This window comes from Felis catus, chromosome D1 (assembly GCF_018350175.1).
Source record: "Felis catus isolate Fca126 chromosome D1, F.catus_Fca126_mat1.0, whole genome shotgun sequence".
NCBI lineage: Eukaryota > Metazoa > Chordata > Mammalia > Carnivora > Felidae > Felis > Felis catus.
This window is the reverse complement of record NC_058377.1, coordinates 87,560,587-87,579,251: the sequence shown is the minus strand read 5'-3', so window position 1 is coordinate 87,579,251 and position 18,665 is coordinate 87,560,587. Positions and strand designations below refer to the sequence as shown.

The window sequence follows — 18,665 nt, the reverse complement described above, 5'->3', positions numbered from 1 at the left end:
CTGGATTATTCTTTGCTGTAGGACCATCCAGTGTGCTGTAGGGTTTTTAGCAGCATCCTGGTCTCTGCCTCATTACATGCCTGTAGCACCCTCCCTACCCTCCAGGTTGTAAACACCCAAAAATGTCTCCAGACATGGCCAAATGTCTTCTGGGGGGAGAAGGAGCCAACTGTCCCTGGTTGAGAACCACCGATCTCAAAGAAATCAAAGAATTCTGCTACATCTCTGAGACCAGCACGTGCTTGCCGCTTTCAAATAAAATCAGGACAGTGGACTCTTACCTGTCTTCACCAGGAGCTTACTGGACATTTGACACTCCAGGTTGGATGCCATTTTGCCGGTTGTGACCATGGCAGTCGACGCAGCATCTATATTTTCTGCCGGCAAAGGTGGCAACCGGGTGGCCCTTACTGGGGCAGTAACGGATGTCAAGGCTGCTGTGATTGTCAGTGGGCGTGTGGTGGATGCCTTCGGCATGTCTGGGTTGGTGGGGTTTGGGAGGCCTGTGTGCATGGCTTGTGGTTTCCTGGGGAGGTGTGTTGTGGACAACAGGCCAGAGGCGGCGCCCGTGGTCCCTTGCATGGCTGTGTGAGCACTCCCGGTGTGTGCCGTTCTTGAAAACATGTAGGTTGGTGTGAATGAGAAGGCCGGAGGCGCTGCCCCCGGTGTCGTCCTTGGGCCAGGTGCTGCGTTGTTTGTGACATTTTTAGCTAGGGCAGTGGTCCAACTGCTCTTGACTAATCCCGAGGCCATGGCCGAAGCCCTGCTGCCAGTGCCCTTGGCAACCAGGGCTGCAGACAGCGCCGGTGGACTTGACTTCCCCAGTAACAACGTAGCTGCTGATGCTGCTGTTGGTTCCGCCTTGGACGACACCGAGGGGTCTACTGCAAAGAGAAAAAACAAAGTCTGTCATTGGCCCACAGTACACATGTCACTTGGTGTGGTGATGAATGGATGCAACATGTGAGTTTGCTGAGGTGAAAAGTCTCTGCTCTGGGATTTAGGCAAAACAGCTCTAGGTTCATTAAGTCAATTACCCATAATGAGAATGCCACTGACAGAAACCTGTGATTGGTGGGGGGAAGGGTGGTGTGGAAAGAAATTTGTGGTTGGTAATAAGGACATTTAAGTTCTTAATACAGATTTTCCTCACCTTACAATGGGATTATGTCTCAATAAACCCATCATAAGTTGAAAATATCATAAATCAAAAATGCACATAATATACTTAACCTCCCAAACATCCTAGCTTAGCCCAGCCCACCTTAACCATGCTCACAACACTTACTTTAGCCTACAGTTGGGGCAAATCATCTAACACAAGCCTATTTTATAATAAAGTGTTGACTCACTTGGGTAATTTATTGAATACTGTGCTAAAAGACAGAATAGTTGTATGGGTGTAGGATGGTTGTAATCGTATCATTGTTGACCATGATCTCATGGCTCACTGGGAGGTCTGACTCACTGCCCTGCCCATCGACACCAGAGAGGATTGTACCACTTATTGTTAGCCTGGGAAAAGATCCAAATTCAAAATTCAAAGTATGATTTTTACCGAATGCTTTTGCACCATTATAAAGTTGAAAAATGGTAAGTCAAACCATTGTAAGTTGGAGACTGTACTTTCAAAAGAATCAAGTCAGCAGAGGATCAAGGGCACAACTATCTGGGGCTGCTAACTCATTCATCATCCCAACAGTGTGTGTCTGCTCCTTCTAAGCAAAACTGGGTATCTGTGTTGAACTTGAAGATGCTTGTCCACAGAAACAGTCATACCAATTTTGGGAGTACGGGGAAACAAACTACCTGCATGAGTGGCTGCACCTGTCCATTTCTCAGGGTGCTGAGAAGCCAGCAGCACTGTGGATGGGGCCCTGGTCGATAGAGGAGGAGATTCAGCAGTAGAATGGTATCTCAAGATACTCTGGAATGGTGTGGAAACACTTATCACAGGAGATGGGTAGATGTCACCGGAAATTGGGAGAACTGAATCCGTTTTATCTGAAAGTATTTCCTGCAAGCTAGCTGTGGAAGTCAGACTTGGAGAAGCTGGTGAAAGAGCATGTGTTGAATGTGCAGGCAGCTGTAGATGGGGATGAGACACATCATGTTGGCTTGTGGATGGGTAATCTTCAATCTCAGCTGTTTGAAAATCTCTGGAATAGTTGTTATTGGTTATTGACAAGAAGTCTGTATGGTTTCCAACCATGGTGACCTCTGACTGTTGAATAGGTTGGTTGGTGCTTATACCAAGGACTGGACGCTGAATGTTAGAGCCTTCTGCAGTCACTAAATGCCCAGCAGTTTCTCTGAAATCTGAAGATCTTATTGTACTGGCAGCTGAAGTTGAACCACTGGGAGGAGTAGCTGAAGCTGAATCAGTTTCCCAACTGGTGGAGTTAATTGTGTGCCCATTTAAATAATAATTTGTTTGCTGCAGCAAGCCAGATATCATCGGCTCTGTGGAGAGAGATCCAGTTTCTGCTGAAAGAGAACTCCAGAAAACATCTGTGGTTGCTGGCTTTTTCACATGTCTCGTTGTTGAGAAATCATAGACCTCAGTGGATGAGGGAAATGCTGTCACCTGTTGGGAAGTTGAAACTGGCAACTGAGAATGGTCCATCACAGCTGCATAAGTCTCTGGCTTGATGTCAGACAAGCTAGGGGATGGGGACATAGTCTGGGTGCTTTGTGGAGAGGGGATGGAAGGTAGAGGTAATTCTGAAGGAAGGAGGTTTGTTCTTAGAGTTGTGATGAAAAAAGATGAAATATGATCCAGGCTAGAATCAGAGGTGAACCCATTTACAGTATAATGACCTGGAATCTTTTTACTTGGAAGGATTTGGAGATCAACTGTCAAATTTGCCTTTTCGTTTTTCTTTAAAACAGCTGTCACACTATCTTCTTTCTGCAGGGGAAATGCCCAGGTGGTGGAAAGAAGATTGGGAAATTTGCTGGAGAAGGGGAAGTCTGTAGCCGCTGTTGGAGGGGATCCACCGCTGCCCTCTTTTTGAGGAGTTGGCATTTTGGGCATGGTGGAAGGAGAGGCATGGTTCAGTGCCAACTGGAGAAAGGTGGGTGCAGAAGGAAAGTCTGCTGCTGTGCTGTTGGATGTCCCAGAAAGGATGGCTTGCCCTCTGCGGGCTGTGGTGAGAGGCAGAGGAGAAGGCACCAAAGAGGATGATGTGTGTTCTGCTACAAGGAGGAGCCCTTCAGAATTCTCTGGAGCCCCTGACAAATGCAGTGGGTTAGCGGTGTCATTTGCGGTAGCAAGGGCTATCTTTCTGCTGGTTGTTTCCACTGCCACTGATTCTGCAGTCTGTAAAAGTGAAGACACAGCCTCCTGGGTCACTGCTGCGGCCACCACACTCTTAGAAATCGGCAAAGACACCCCACCATGCACTCCTTCAGCCACCTCAGCTTCAACCGGCTGTGTGGATGTACGACTTGAAGCCACTTCCAACACTGACCATGAGGGAGTTCCATCTGGAAGCTGAAGAAGACTTCCAGGCACTAGGGGTGGAGGAGACAGATGGGACAGTTCTGCCACAGAGCTCAAAAACTCAGGTGTGGGGGAGCCTGCTGTGTGAGGACCCTCTGTGGGGGGCAGCTCAGGATGCCGCATTGTTGAGTATCCAAAAAGACCTAGATGAGGGATGCCTATCAAATCCTGGGCATTTTTGGACAGAGTGTGGTTCATTTCCCCAGCAAATGGGTGTGGGGAATTAGCTATTCTCTCACTTGAAAAGGAGCCAGTTGGAGCTGTTTGGGGAAACAAAGGCACTTTGGTGGGTCGTTCAGCTGGCTTGGAAAAGATGATGGAATGAGGTGAGTCAGGAGCCAATGAAGAGGATGGATGTGGAGGGAGAAACGAAAGAATGTCTGGTCTTGGGGAATGTTGTGGTGAAATGGAAGGAGTCCCTACCCCGACTGGTTGAGATGGGATAGTGGACAATGAGGGGAGCATGCTGGTGTGAGGCAAACCTGACACGGAGGCTGCATCTTTTCCCCCTTGAGGTCTTGGTGGGACGAGAGACTCGGTGGAATCCTTGGAAGGCTCAAGGGAGGCGCTATGTCCACTTCCTTGGTAAAGGGAAGAAGAGAAGTCCCCGTGAGCCCTGGCTCTGCGGTGTGTCTTGGGCGGAGGCGTTCGGGCAAACTGCAGCACGCTAGTGTTGTCAGGGGAGGGTGCCAGCACATTCTTGATTCTAGCCACTGCCGAGGAAGACGGGACTTCTGAGAAAGGCCATGTTGGTGAAATCGGTAACAATTTCCCATGAGGAAATGACTCCGAGGTTGGGCTGACTGTTATCTGCAGATTGTCTGTTCCTGTCAAACAAAATACCACAGTCAGGTATCAGATGATCATCTAGTGCCTGCTGTGGTAGGTTCTGGAGAGAAGGGGTGGGCAAGACAGGCACCACTGGGATCTCACAGAGCTTCCACCCCAGCACAGAAGACTCATTAAACATATTTAGACAATAAGGTTAAGTAATGACACATATGCAAATACTACAGCTAACCTACAGGGCTGGGCTGAGAGCCACAGTCTCTGATGAAATGATACCTAAGCAAAGATGCCGAAGACACCTGTGTATCTTAAATCTTTTTTTCTGTACCACCAATGAGGGCTGGACTGGGAAACTCACAATCTAGAAAATCAAAGATGAATGTAACTACCTGCCAAGGCCAATGACACCAAAATAAACCTCATCAGAGAACCCAAAAGGCAAAATGAAAGGACTGTGAATCTTGATGCAAATGTGTGTTCAGGACCCTAAGTCATCTCCAGCAGAATAACGAGGTTGCTTGTGTTTGGGAAGGATGGCAGCAGTGGCATCTTTCTTTCTGAAAGTAAAACTACTCACATTCACCCTAGAACTAGAGACACCTCACAAGACCCAGTGTCACTACAAGCACCTACAGAGAAAGCAGACTATTAGCACCCACATTTCCTGTGTGAACCTGCAGGCAGAAAGGCAAGGAGAGAGGGCACAAGATGGTGAGCTTCACAGGAAAGGAGGCAAGGACACAACTGATCAGAAAGCTGGAAATATCATGCTAGGGAAGAGAAACAACATCCTGCTTGATGATGCTCTGATCCCCTTTTCCATGGTTCTGCAGTACTGATGGTGCTGATGACCCCAGAGATGGCTAAGCACCCTTAAGTCATATTTTAAGTTAAAAATAAAAAAAGAAAGAACAGGTACTTCTAGAGCTTTCTCCATCATTGGCTAAAAAACGTTAGCCAGAACATTTGACAGAAACAAACGAGCCCAGGGGAGCTGAAGTTTGAAAATCTGGTTTGTAGTAGAGCGGGGTGAGGTGGGGAGGTGAGGGTGGATGGTGTACAGGAGCAAATGTGTGTTTCAGAACAAGCATTCTGGCTACAGAATAAAGAATAGAACAGACTGGAAAGGAGTGGGAACAGATGACAACAGAAGAAAACTCCCCGAAGTAGTGTAGGCATGGGGTGACTGGACAGTTGTAAAAAGGAGTTGAGCCATAGTGGAAGACTGAAATAGATCACCCTCTATGATCCCTTTCAATTCTCATAGTTCAGGATAATGTAGTCCTTTAAATATGTTTGTGTTTGCATATGTGTTTTTTTAAAGCATTTACTCTTTTTATTTTTTAATATTTATTCTTGACAGAGAGATAGAGGATAAGTTGGGGAGGGGCAGAAAGGGAGGGAGACACAGAAACCAAAGCAGGTTCCAGGTTCTGAGCTGCCAGCACAGAGCCCGACACAGGGCTTGAACCCACGAACTGTGAGATCATGACCTGAGCCAAAGTCAGACGCTTAACAGACTGAGCCACCCAGGTGCCCCTGTATATGTGTTTTTTTAATGGCTGCAAATTCTCCTATATGCCTCCCATTGAGAGGTGAGGTCTATGTCCCCACTTGAAGCTGAGTGGGCTTGAGACTGTTCAACCAAGGCAGAAGCATTGCCATATGACTTCCAAGGCTACCATCACACAAGGCCAGGCAGCTTTCACTTGGCCTCTTGGAAGGCTTGCTCTCCATATGCTCCCTCACTCTCCCTCCTAGAACCAGTCACCACTCTGTGAACAGCCCAAAACCACATGGAAAGGCCATGTGTAAGTACTCCAGTCAATAGTCTTAGGTGAGCTAAGCTTCCCAGTCATCCCTGCCCAGGCACAAGACATGTGAATGAAGAAGCCTCCAGATAATTCTAGTCCCTAAACACTTGCGTCACCCTGTTTCAGTCTTCCCTACTGAGTCCCCAGGAATCATGAACAGAGACAAGACATCCTCAGTTTGCTCTGTCTGGATTCCTGAAACCATGAGCATTACAAAACGGTTGTTATTTTACAACATGAAGCTAGGGGTGGTTCGCTGTGCAGCAATAATAACTGAAACAATACAGGATTGTGTCCCTCATTCCTGGGAAGTGAATCTCTACAGCTTTAATTAGCTAAGGATTCAGAAGCCAAAACACAGTTAAGCACTCTTTATTTCAATGAAAGTTGCTTTTGCTTTATACACAAGATTTTAAAATTATGTCTATGCTAATAAATAAAATATGTCTGTATTAAGTAATGTTGTATCAGGAAGGAATGGAAAGGGAAAAGAAAATTTTGAGGGGCAAATGGAGGTAGATTTATTAAGAAGGGAAAAGTAAATTAGGAGAAGTAGGGCAAAACCAAATTTTAAAAAAGGCAGTGAAGTAGAAGTTTGATATAGGTTAGATATAAGAGTGTGTTGGACACACTCTACAGTATTCCCATGATCCCTGTCTCTTGGTGGTCATGCCTTTGTGTAACTCATCTTGAGTATGAGCAGAGCAGAGCCTGTGAGTTACTTCTAACCAATATAATATGGCAAAGGTGATGGGATACCCACTTGTGTTTACATAATCTAAGACTCAGTCTTGCTGGCAGACTTGCTGTCCTTGATGGCCTGATGAATTAAGAGGTCATACTGGGAAAACCCATGCGGCAAAGGATTGTGGGTAGCTTCTAGAACTGCAGGCAGTCTCCAGGAACTCTGAGCAGCCTTTTGGAGCTGAGGATGGCCTCCCACTGATGGCCAGCAAGAAGCCAGGGCCTTCCAGATGGAAGCCACAAGGAAATTAATTCTGCCAGCAACCTGAGTGAACTTGGAAGTAGATCGTTCTCCAGTCAAGCCTCCAGATGAGAACACAGCCCCGCTGATACCACAATGGAAGCCTTATAAGACCTTGTGTAGAGGATCCAAAGAAGCTGTGCCCATGGGAAACGGGAAATAACAAATTCATGTTGTTTTGAGCCAGGAAGTTTGTGGTAATCTGTTACACAGAAATACTACCGAGTAGTATTACACAGTTACACAGAAAACTAACCGAGGTAGAGAGTAGGGGGCTGTGGAATGGGCATATAAGAAGAGATGCAGCATGAGGTACCATGACTAAAGACTAGCAGAAAGGATGGTGAGAGGGTACCATCAAGACAGTAAAAAAGAAGCCCAAGTCAGTATGTTTGTTTGGAATTTCACAGAGAAGCTGTGAAATAAAAATTCAAACATAGTACCTGGGACTCAGAGGAAGTTATTTGAAGAGAATACTGGGCTTTGCAAGAGTAGAAACAAAGCCACACCAGCAAATAGCAGCAGACACAGTGGAATGTTGCTATGAAACAGGTTGGACTCTTCTGTTTAAATCCCATTTTTCAAGGAAAAAAAAAAAAAAAAGAAGGCACCTCCCAATCAAATTACTGAATTCTTTTTTTTCTCAATGAAATCCTACTGACTCTCCAATCCACCCCTCTCTGTATTCCAAAACTGTTAACTTTTTCTACTTAGAATGATATGAACTATTCTTTGCTGACAAATACAGTAATGATCTCCAAAAAAAATGCACAAAAAGCAATCATATATCCCACATACAAGAGAGGGAGATGAAAGATAGTGGTGTTTCCCTGCACAAGCTCCTGAATAGCTATCCTTTGTGAATATCCTAAGCATCACTCATTCTTCTTTTTTCATTTTTTAATGCTTATTTTTATTTTTGAGAGAGAGAAAGCATGGGTGGGGGAGGGGCAGAGAGAGAGGGAGACACAGAATCCAAAGCAGGCTCCAGGCTCTGAGCTGTTAGCAAAGAGCCCGACATAGGGCTTGAACCCATGAACCATGAGATCATGACCTGAGCCGAAGTCAGACACTCAACCGACTGAGCCATCCAGGTGCCCCCAAATATCACTCGTTCTAGGGACAAGCCAACAATTACCTTCTCTTTGGATAGTGTATCCCACCAAGGGACTAGTAACCTAAAGAAATTTAAAGGGAAGTAGCTTAAATGATAAGAGATTTAAGGAGGCTCTGGCTGAAGATAGATGGGGAACAGAGATGGATTTAAGTTGGAAATAAGTGAAAGCAAGCTAAAGACCCTCAAAATAATGAAAAGTTAAAATGAGTCATTTCTTCCCTTCCCAAGGAGACATGAACCCCATTCCATAGACAATTGACACACATATTTTAAACTAGGTTGGTTTGTGCCATGCTTAGATAAAAGCATGGTTTTCAAAGCTTCAGGAAAGCAAACAGTCATTCCTGTAAGAATATCAGACTGAATAATAATTGGCACAGGGGCACCTGGGTGGCTCAGCTGGTTAAGCGTCTGACTCTTAGTTTTGGCTCAGGTCATGATCTCACACTTCGTGGGATCAAGCCCCACTTCAGGCTCTGCACTGACTATGAAGAGCCTACTTGGGATTCTCTCTCTCCCTCTCTCTCACCTTCCTGCACGTTCTCTATATTTATATTTGTATAAAGAAATATTCTCCAGTCAAATTCAAAGGGCCTCCCAATGCGGCCCTGAATCACTTCCTAGTTTCCTCAAACTACTCCTGTAACACAGTCATAATCAGTCTTTTTCCACTCAGCGCTTCCTTCCTTTGACTGCTGGAGACACTGAGAAGGAAGCCTTCCCACAGGTGGCCTAGCTATAGGCATGACCCATTTCCAACCAGGGTCATGAAGCCATCCACTTTGTCCTGCTCACTGCCTGCCAGCCCATTTTCTTAACTGCAACACTCAACGAAAAGCAAACCTGATCAACAGCAGCTCTTGAATAGAAGAAACTAAGACAACCAGCTAATAAACATCAGTAAGTATCCCAAACCCTTCTTCTTTATATTTCAGAGAGAAATACCTGCAGCTTTCTATTAGGCCTCAGAGTCAGATGGCTTGGATTCAAATCCTACTGCTCCATTTGCTAGCTGTGTGACCCTGGACAAGCTACTTAACCCTATTGTGCCTCTCATTTGTAAAATGGGGACTATTACGGTACCTATGTCAAGGTACCTACATTACCATGAAATTGTTTTAGGTGTTAAAATGTGATACATGTAAAGTCTTTAGAACAGTGCCTGGCACACAGTACTATTATTGGTATTGCTGTCGTTGTCAATATTGGTATTGCTGTCATTGTCAATACTTGTTCAGCCCAGGGTGCATGGCTGCACTCAGAGGCTTCCTCAGAGGCCCCGAACGCTAGTCAAAACTCAGAAATGTCTTGCTGATCACATACTGCCACAATCCCACACATCTGTGGAACCCCTTACAGTTTACAGCCTCTTTTCATTCCCTCATCCCACCTTGTTCCTCACAGTACCTGTGAGGTAGAGGATAAAGGTCATCATTCCCATTTTACAGGTGAGCAAACCATTGCCCAGGGAGGTTAAATGCCGGCTTGGCCAAGGTCACACGGAGAGTTACCCCATGGCTGAGTATGACTCAACTCCTCTGATTTCAGATCCAAGGCTCTCTGCTCCTCCATCTCCAGGTCCAAGATGGGCTACATACTCCTAGAGGGACCCCAGCAGACGGGAGCCCACCTGGTCATTGCCCCTGTGAGTTTGACGATGAGTCTCTCTCTGGTGCTGCTTCAGCAGACAGTATTGAGCACAGCTCTAAATCACTGAGACCTCGATTCCCAGAAGGTCAAAAGAGATGAACCAAGCATCATTTTCATGTTGAAGCATCCACCTCAAATCCACACTTCTGAAGTTTGGTGCTTAGGACATTCTTCCTAATGTGATTTCTCCTGGGGCTTTTTCAATATGCCAGTTAAACAGAATCAAATTGCCACTCCTGGAAGTGATGCCAGCAAATAGAAGGTTCTGTTTACTGCCTCAACAGAAGCTTTTTAACTTTCAAAGCTGTTTCACAGCTATTTTCTTAAAAAAAAAAAAAAAAGTTTATTGCTTTCGAATCTTTTGTGAAACAGATTTAAAAATAAAACTGATTCCCCCCATCATAATACATTTGCTCTTTCATTTTCTAAAACCTCACTTTGTGTAATCAGTATAGAAAATTTGGAAAAGATGGAAAAGTTGAAGGAAAAGAATCCCATGTGTCCCTCAGCCACCTCCCCACGCATGTCCCGCCACATCAAGGAAACCACAACTCACACTGTGGTGAATAGTTCTTTCAGGTTTCATTCTTGGAAGAGCTTTGGTTTATGTGCTTTTCAGACCTGTGGTTGTACTTCACATCCAACTTTTTTTTTTTTTGCACCTCTGGTCTTTTAACATTGTTTTAAAGCATTTTTTCATACTGGATAAGGCTGAAAATTGTTCCCACTAAGACATGGTATTATAATTTGTTTAACTGCCCTCCAACTATTAAGATACAGGTTATTCATACGTTTTCAGTTTTATAAATAATAGCCTCATCCCCTTCCAATTCTGTCATCACCAACCCTGTGTGGCAGGTGGGACAGACACAATGACCTCCTCTTATGGATAAGATCACCACACACATCTAAAACCATCTGAATCAGAAATAAATCAATGGGACTTGGAGTGTCTCTCCTCTCCTGCTCCTTCGATCCTTCTGATGGGGTCACTTATAAGTTTAAAAGCCTCACCCCCTAGTCGGCCTAAGCTCAACTATAGAAAACGCAATTAACCACCAATAACTGATCCTCCAAAACAGGACAATCCTATCAGTCAACTTTGCCAAACCTTCCTATTTTTTTTACTATTTCATTCTAACAGCCCTGAGGAGAGTTGAGACCATTTTAATCCATCAGGCAAGAAAAACTAAAGATGTAGGAAAGTATGAACTAAATGAAAAGCAGTAATAGGGGCTTAGAAATTTGGGCAAAAGGCATATTACTGGGCTTCATGCCATGTTGAAAAGTGTAAACGTAAACCACTTCTAAGTGACAGTCCCATAGTTAAGATGTCATTGTTCCTACAACTCTCCATTTTTAGCTCTTTTAGAGTACTTTTCCCTTTCTGCTTAAAATTCTAGCCAATTATCTCCCTTATTTGCTCAATCACTTAGCCATTTATGCCTCCAAATCCTTTCTTGGATAGTCACTCCCTTATAAAGACTAACAAGCTGTAATCCTTACTGGGAAGGAGGTCAAGTGTTCCAGTGAAGGCTGTGAGATCTGGGTTCACAGCCCCCCTGCCTTGCTCCAGCTGTGTTAACTTAGGCAAGTTACAGACCTCTCTGTGCCAGTTTCTCCATTTCACAATGTGGACAGTATTAATCTCTGTCTCACAGGTTGTCTTGAGCCCTAATGGCATTAACCCATGGAAAATATTTGGAACACATCCTGGTACAATATATGTTACTTATCATGATTGTCAGCAAGGAACACAAAATCTGACTAAGAGATTTCAGAGTCATGTCTTTTTTCTAAACTATGATAACAGTATATTATACCCCCAATTTGTGGTAAACTTATTCTAACTTCTCAGTACTAGTTCACATTTCTTACAGTGAGTCCTTTGTCTCCAACTATAATTCCCCACTACCTGGTTAATCCACCTGGCTTTCTTAGCATTCGTAAGACTTACCGAGTTTCTGCATTAGATTTCTCCCCCGAAGTCTGCTTACTTCCACAAGCAATCATGTGGTTTTGGAAATGACTTACTTGGCATAGTGGCAAAGTGAACACTTTCCCATTAGGATTCCTTACAAATCAGACACACAAATCTAACTACGGCTATGGCTGAACTGCTGAGAGAAGGCAGAGACAGAGCTTCTCTTCTCATGTACACATATCTTCTCATAATAAATACACATACATAAATGAATAACCTTCGTAATCAAAATCAATCCAGAAATGAGAAACCTAAACAAGTTAACATAGGAAAAAGGAGGACTATTGAAAACGGCACCAGGACCAGATATATTCAGCTGAGTTCTACTTAACTTAAAAAAAAAAACAAGGCAATGCTAACTTCAGCAAACTAATTTGGGCCTTTTAAATATATGAAAATGTTTCCAATATATTTTATGAAACCAGTACTCTTTTAATATCAAAATCAAATAAAGATATAGTAAGTAAATAACTAATCATCAAAATATGTAAGTGAATGCAGGCAGCACACTAAAAATGTGTGCTAGGGGAGGGAAAGGCTGCGATAAAAAGGAGAAACCCATGTATATTCCAGGATCATATTTGTGCAATTCTATAAAAATTATGTACGTGTATATATAATAATAAATCATTTAATGCATAAACTATCAATTAATAAATTAAAAATCTATAAAGTCTGTGACAGGCAACAAAACACATAAGTGCCTGCACAAAACATACACGGACACAAAAAGAGAAGGTTAAGACTTTGCATCACATTTAAAGTCCAAATGGTATGGTCATAGGCCAAACTCTGTACTCTTAAATGTTTTTAAATTGCAGTCCCATTCTTGTATCATCTACAATGTTGTTCATGACAGGCAGAGACCTTCCCATTCATTTTGCATCTCACAGAGTATTTTGTTAGATTGAAAAGAAAATAATCCTGTATTAGAGACATCCACACAACCTGACAGTCTCTAAAACCAAGAATAAGCAAAGGCACCAAGTCCCAACAACTGTTCCCATCAATATTGGTTCCATGAGACAATCTGGGGGGAAAATGGTTTTATATTCGAAATAGCTTAGGAAACCTCTTACCAGGGAGTCACCATGCAAACAAGTACATAAAGTCTCCAAAAGTCTTAGGGTAAACAAAAGTTATGTTTAATCTAGAAAATCCCCAAACTAATTGACTGTGGAACTCTTTGTTCTGTTTCTTTTTTGCATGATACCAGCTAATATCCCAAGGAGCCACTGCTCTGAACACCTTGAGGGGATTTTAACGGAAGATCATTTCAGAGTTTAAAGTCATTGCCCTTGAGCAATTTCAGATACTGAAAAACCAAAGAACTGGTAAGTGGACTAAATCCATCATGGAATCTGAAAACATGTTCTTTGAAATTAAATAGCTGGCAGATTCTGCTCTGGTAGGCTCCTTTCAAGGTGTATTTTAGCAGACTTATTCATGACCTCCTCTACTGACATTCATCGCTTGGGATAGCATAAGGGTGAGCGCTAGGAAATCTGTAAAGTTCTGTATAACAAACGGAAAGGACCATCATTATACTGACTGGCTCTAGTGCCTTCTTGGGGCATTAAGTTAATTTAGGTTAAATGATAATATCAATAACTTGGTTGTTTCCCCCACTAAATGGAGACATAAGAAAAACAGGAAGGCTGTGTGATGCTTCATGGATACTGATGTCCTTCTTACAACTAAACACCAAAAATCTGCAAAATCTGTGTGGGGGCCAAGAAGCAGAATATGCTCCCCATATTAATAAAAAATATTATTATTAATCCTTAACTCATGTTCATTGATGCCTGGGTCAGGCATTAGTTTTACTATAGAAGTCTAACCTCATTAATAATGAATATCACTACTTCAGGATTTGTTAATTCAGATGCTTAGAAAAAGAAATTATCAGCCAACTCTTTTAGGACTGAATAACAAACTAATTGCCTTTAAGGTGAAAGAAAGAGAAAGAAAGAAAGAAAGAAAGAAAGAAAGAAAGAAAGGAAGGAAGGAAGGAAGGAAGGAAGGAAGGAAGGAAGGAAGGAGGAAAGAAGGAAAGAAAGAGAAATACTTATTCTGAGTAAATGATTTGCAAACTTTTTAGAAGCGCCAAAACTCAAAAAGATAGCCAGTATGTTCATAGCAAATAATTTTCATTAGCAGTTTATTTGCTTTAGTGTTTACATAGATGCTCATATCAAGATAGCATTTATTTTTAAAAATTCTATAATTTAGATAAGACCACGTTTTCTCTCATTTGGTATAAAGTAGTAAGATCTATTTATGTTAAGCTTAAATCTATTCCATTGACAAAATTTCCATTTCTATCTCCCAATGCCTTGGTTTATCTAATAATAATAAAAATCATTAGACACAATTTTCAGCACTGGCAATGGATTTTCCTTTATCCTTCTAGTCACGAGGACAATCTGTAACTAGCAACAGAGTCTTGAGATGTCTGGCCAGAAGTAGGAGTGCCCAAAAGAGGGGCCCAGAATGCTGGTGCTCTCCCCACCTGGGAGAGCCTACTCAGCACAGTCTCCACAGGAATCTGGACAGAGGAGCCTAGGACAGACTGTACACCATTTGGTGGGAGTCAGAGGGAGATGCCATGTGTGTCTGCCTAACTGCCTGTACTTGAAAGACAAGAGACCACAGTAAAAGCATCCTACCATAGACATGAAACTTATCCTTCCTACACTCATTCAATTAATTTGAGTACCTACCGTGTGCCAGACACGAACGCTTACTGAATGTTCCCCGTAGTCCACTACTTTCCTATCTGCTTACAAATATAAACCCATTTCTTCCTCACAATGCTACTATCAGGAAGATACAGGTGATAGTTAATTGTATGTGCCAATTTGTTGGGCCATGGGGTAGCCAGATTAAACATCATTTCTGTGTGGGTCTGCGAGGCTGTTTCTAGATGAAATTGGCATTTGCACTGATGCACTCAGTAAAGTCAGTGGCCCTTCCCAGTGTGGGTGGGCCCGAACAGAACAAAAATCAGAGTTCTGTTTTAAGGGAGGATTTGCTCCCCTCCTGCCAATTTGTGTAAGGATAATTCTTCTGCCCTTGGACTGGGATTTACTCCACCGATTTCCCTGGTTCTTAAATCTTCAGTTTTGGCTGGAATTACAGCATGGGCTTTGCTGGGTCTCCAGCTTGGCCCCTGCAGATGGTGGAACTTCTCAGCCCCCATAATCACATGAGCCAAATCCTCATAATAAATCTCTTACACGATATATAATATCATACACATTTAGGCATTCTGGATTCAGGGTTGATGTCCTTAATCGCAAATGTATCCTGCCTCAACATAGGGGAGGACATAAGGTGAGGCCCCTACCCAAGATGTTTAACATTGTTTAACAAACTTGAAAAGGTCCACCTTTTAAAGATGTCATGTTTTTTAAATCACTCAACACGAGGTTTCCAATGCTCGTCCACACTCCAATCTAATGCAGTTTTCACCTAACCAAGACAAAGCAAGAAATATAACTATAATTGTGTGCATGTATGTGTATTTTCATCAATTGCTTTTCTGGGTCTAATGGACAATCCTCCATTTTTGGTGTCAACATTTCCTTGCTTTTCTAAATGCTAATGGCAGCATGGTGTAGCGATGCCCTCAGTTGACAAGATTAAAAGTTTGCGAATCTAAATTGGGCTTCCAAAATTCTTCATTTTACTAGTCCATGAGCTCTCCAAATCTGAATATCAATGATCAACCTTTTTTGAAGGAGACCCGAAGTTTCCTTTCACAGGTGAGTACAAGGAAGGCATTCTCCACTCATCACTGATGGAGTTGGGGAGGGAGGAAGGAAATGAGAGGAGGGCCTGACTTGGAGCAGCAGTCTCCACAAAACACTGTGACACTAAGAGTTGGGAGGGGCTCGTCTGGATGACCAAGGGAAAACTGCGAATGTAATGATATTTTAAGCGATGGAAACCTCTCTCCTTCTCTGATGGTCCCTAAAGAAAGAACAGCTTTCTTGAAGTCGAGTTTATCTAGCTTGTAATTTTCCACACCTCTTGCTCCAGTATAATTATAAATGCACAGCTTCTTGAAGTTAAAAACATGCATTATTACCCTCAAGATAAATAACATTCAATTCTGTCTTCCACCCTGAATTGTTAATGCTATTATTTTCACAGTAAATAATTGTTAGAACCATTACCAGTGAACTAGTGGCATGTATTGTTAACTTCTTAACAAATATCGAGAGAAATTAAGTGTTTCTTGTGGCACATTGGTTGGATTGTTAATTACTTGTAATTGAGCCTCAAATCCTGGTTCTTTTCAAAAGTACAAATAATCTATGACAAACATGTCACTATAAAATATAGCATATTATATAGCCTTCATTAAAATCTATTTTCTCTCAAACTGGATTGAAATACTGAATAATTTAACCCAAAATGTATTTTAGTAAAGTGAATTTGTTGGCCAAATTGCTTGTATGGTAGTGATATACATGTCTTTATTCAGAAATTTGAGAATTTAACTGGTTATTTTTCATGCCAACCTACACCAAACAGTTCCCCTTTTCAAAACATCTAGTCTATTTAAGAATGAATTCGCCAAGAAAAAGTGCTACACATGTGAAAATAAGTAACTTAAATCAGTGCCAGAACTATTGGGGAAAAATGAAATTTAATAACAAAGGTAAAGATTATTTTATAGCTTTAATTGCAACTCTAGAGCATTTTAATAGTGCTGAACAATAAAACTAACTTCATAATGTCAAAGCAAGTAAAAAGCAAAAGACTAACTTTATTCTGTGAATCCATAAGTCAGAGAATGTAACAGCTCCTGGGCTTACAGCCATTATACACAGGACAAAGCCAGAGCCAATCTGCTTGAAAAGCAATTAACAGAGCAGATTAACACAAAGAATCTCCAATATGTAGTCAACTCTACTGTGATTTTATCTATGTCAGTGAACTCAAGATAAAATTAATGTATGATAAAGATCATACTCAGGGGAAGTAGTTGAAGCCTCACACATGAGCCAGGAGATCTGGATTCTGACCACGGTTCTCTCACCTGCTCCCTTTTAGACATGAAATAAATCGCTTTGCCTGCATGGGCTCCATGTTCCTTCTCTGTAACACATGAGATGTAACACATCAAGTCATCTATAACACATCTCTGTAACACATGAGATGTAACACATCAAGTCATCTATAAGATCCCATTAATTATGGTTTGGCTTAAGCCAAGAAATCATTTTTAAATAGTTTTATCCCCCTTGTCATAGATTAATCCTTTAGTCACCATGTCTTTTAAGTGTCTTTTAATCTCCAAATTGTCTCCTCCATTCCTTTTGTTTCCTTAAAACATATCTGATGAATAAGCTATGGAGTTTCCATAGTCGGGACTGGGCCAAGGCATGCTCATGATGCAATTCAACATGTTCCTCTGTCCTCTACATTTCCTGCAAATGGACAGTTAGCTCCAGAAATGAAAGTATATAAGTCCTCACTTTTATTATATTGTATTTTTTTTAATTTTTAAAGTTTATTTATTTAGAGAGAGACAGTGCAAATGGGGGAGGGGCAGAGAGAGAGAGAGGGAGAGAGAGAATGCCAAGCAGGCTCCACACTGTCAGTACAGAGCCCAATGCAGGGCTCAAACTCATGAACCATGAGACCATGACCTGAGCTGAAACCAAAAGTCAAATGTTTAACCGACTGAGTCACCCAGGCGTCCCTTTATTATCATATTTTAATATGGAAATAAATAACAACAAGAGGAAAGCATTTAAATGCAGTCTGTATGAACCATACCCCCACTCTTCCTCATTCATCTAGAGCACTACCCTTTTCCAAGGAGGAATAAAATGGGATGGCCATGTTCTCTACCAACACCAAGGATTATTTTGACTAGAAAGCCAGCACTGGGTGCCTATGCATTAGAGATACAGATTTTATCCCAGGTGTGATCTTTGCAAAGGTTTTACATTTGTCTCCTTTAGTTCTAGACCTGTAGCTTTTCTACCTACAGAGCTGTTATATAAGGTGGCCCTGCCACAGGGAGACTGCCTTCAGTAACTATCAGGAAGAAGCCTTTCAGCAGAAAAAAAAAAAAAAAATTCTGCATTAGAAGTTTAGGCCCATGTCTCCTGGAGAAATGAACTCCAGAAGGCAACTTAAAAAACAGCACCCAGCAGGAAAGGCAGAAAGGAAGAGATGTTTCCTAGCATTGTCGTCGAGGAAACAATTGTGCCACCAGCCATTACAGCTGCATCATCTGCAAAAATGAGTGTTCTGTAGGCAGAGCAGATGTTCCAAAGCTGTGTCATTTGTAAATATAGATGAGAAATGTAAACTGAAGATGTGACCTCACTCACTATCATATTTGAGGGTAATAGCAATTAGGAACATTGAATATCATTTGAGCTGAGGCTGCAAGGATCTTTTTTCCAGTCCAAATATAACTGCAGAAAACATATTTTCAAAAAGTAAAATAACTCTCACTGTTGCCTGCCACCACACAGTTGCAAAGTGAGCCAGTCTAATTCTGAGGCTCCCAGACAAACATGGCTGATTCATCTTTGCTGAAAGAACTGTCGATTCTTCAGCCACAGGAGAAATTAAAGGCTGGATTGGATAGAGGTTAGAAAGCAAACAGTTTTTGTAAAAGAATGAATAATTGGGAAGAAAAGGGCAGAAGAGGGCATTTATTTATTTTTCCCTTCAAAATTCCAGGGAATCAGGAACAATGGCTTCGCATATCCCATCTCTCTAAGGAAAGTTAGAGGAAGAAAAGACGGTAGCTACCTGGCCTCCAGTTCTTGCTTAGAGATGGCTAATTA

General features: G+C 42.2%; 1 protein-coding gene across 6 annotated transcripts in view; it reads right to left on the bottom strand.

Annotated features, from left to right (window-relative positions):
• The window catches only part of KIAA1549L (KIAA1549 like), a 266,986-nt gene that overhangs the window by 114,590 nt on the left and 133,731 nt on the right, over window positions 1-18,665 (bottom strand). For 5 of the 6 annotated variants that reach the window (XM_023239688.2, XM_045039126.1, XM_019812246.3 and 2 more), the window contains exons 2-3: window positions 1,810-4,332; window positions 282-884 (exon numbers count right to left, since the gene is read on the bottom strand). In XM_023239688.2, coding sequence (XP_023095456.2) covers window positions 282-884; window positions 1,810-4,332 — 3,126 coding nt within the window. The remainder of the gene's footprint in view (window positions 1-281; window positions 885-1,809; window positions 4,333-18,665) is intronic. The other variant, XM_019812245.3, reaches the window with a different exon arrangement.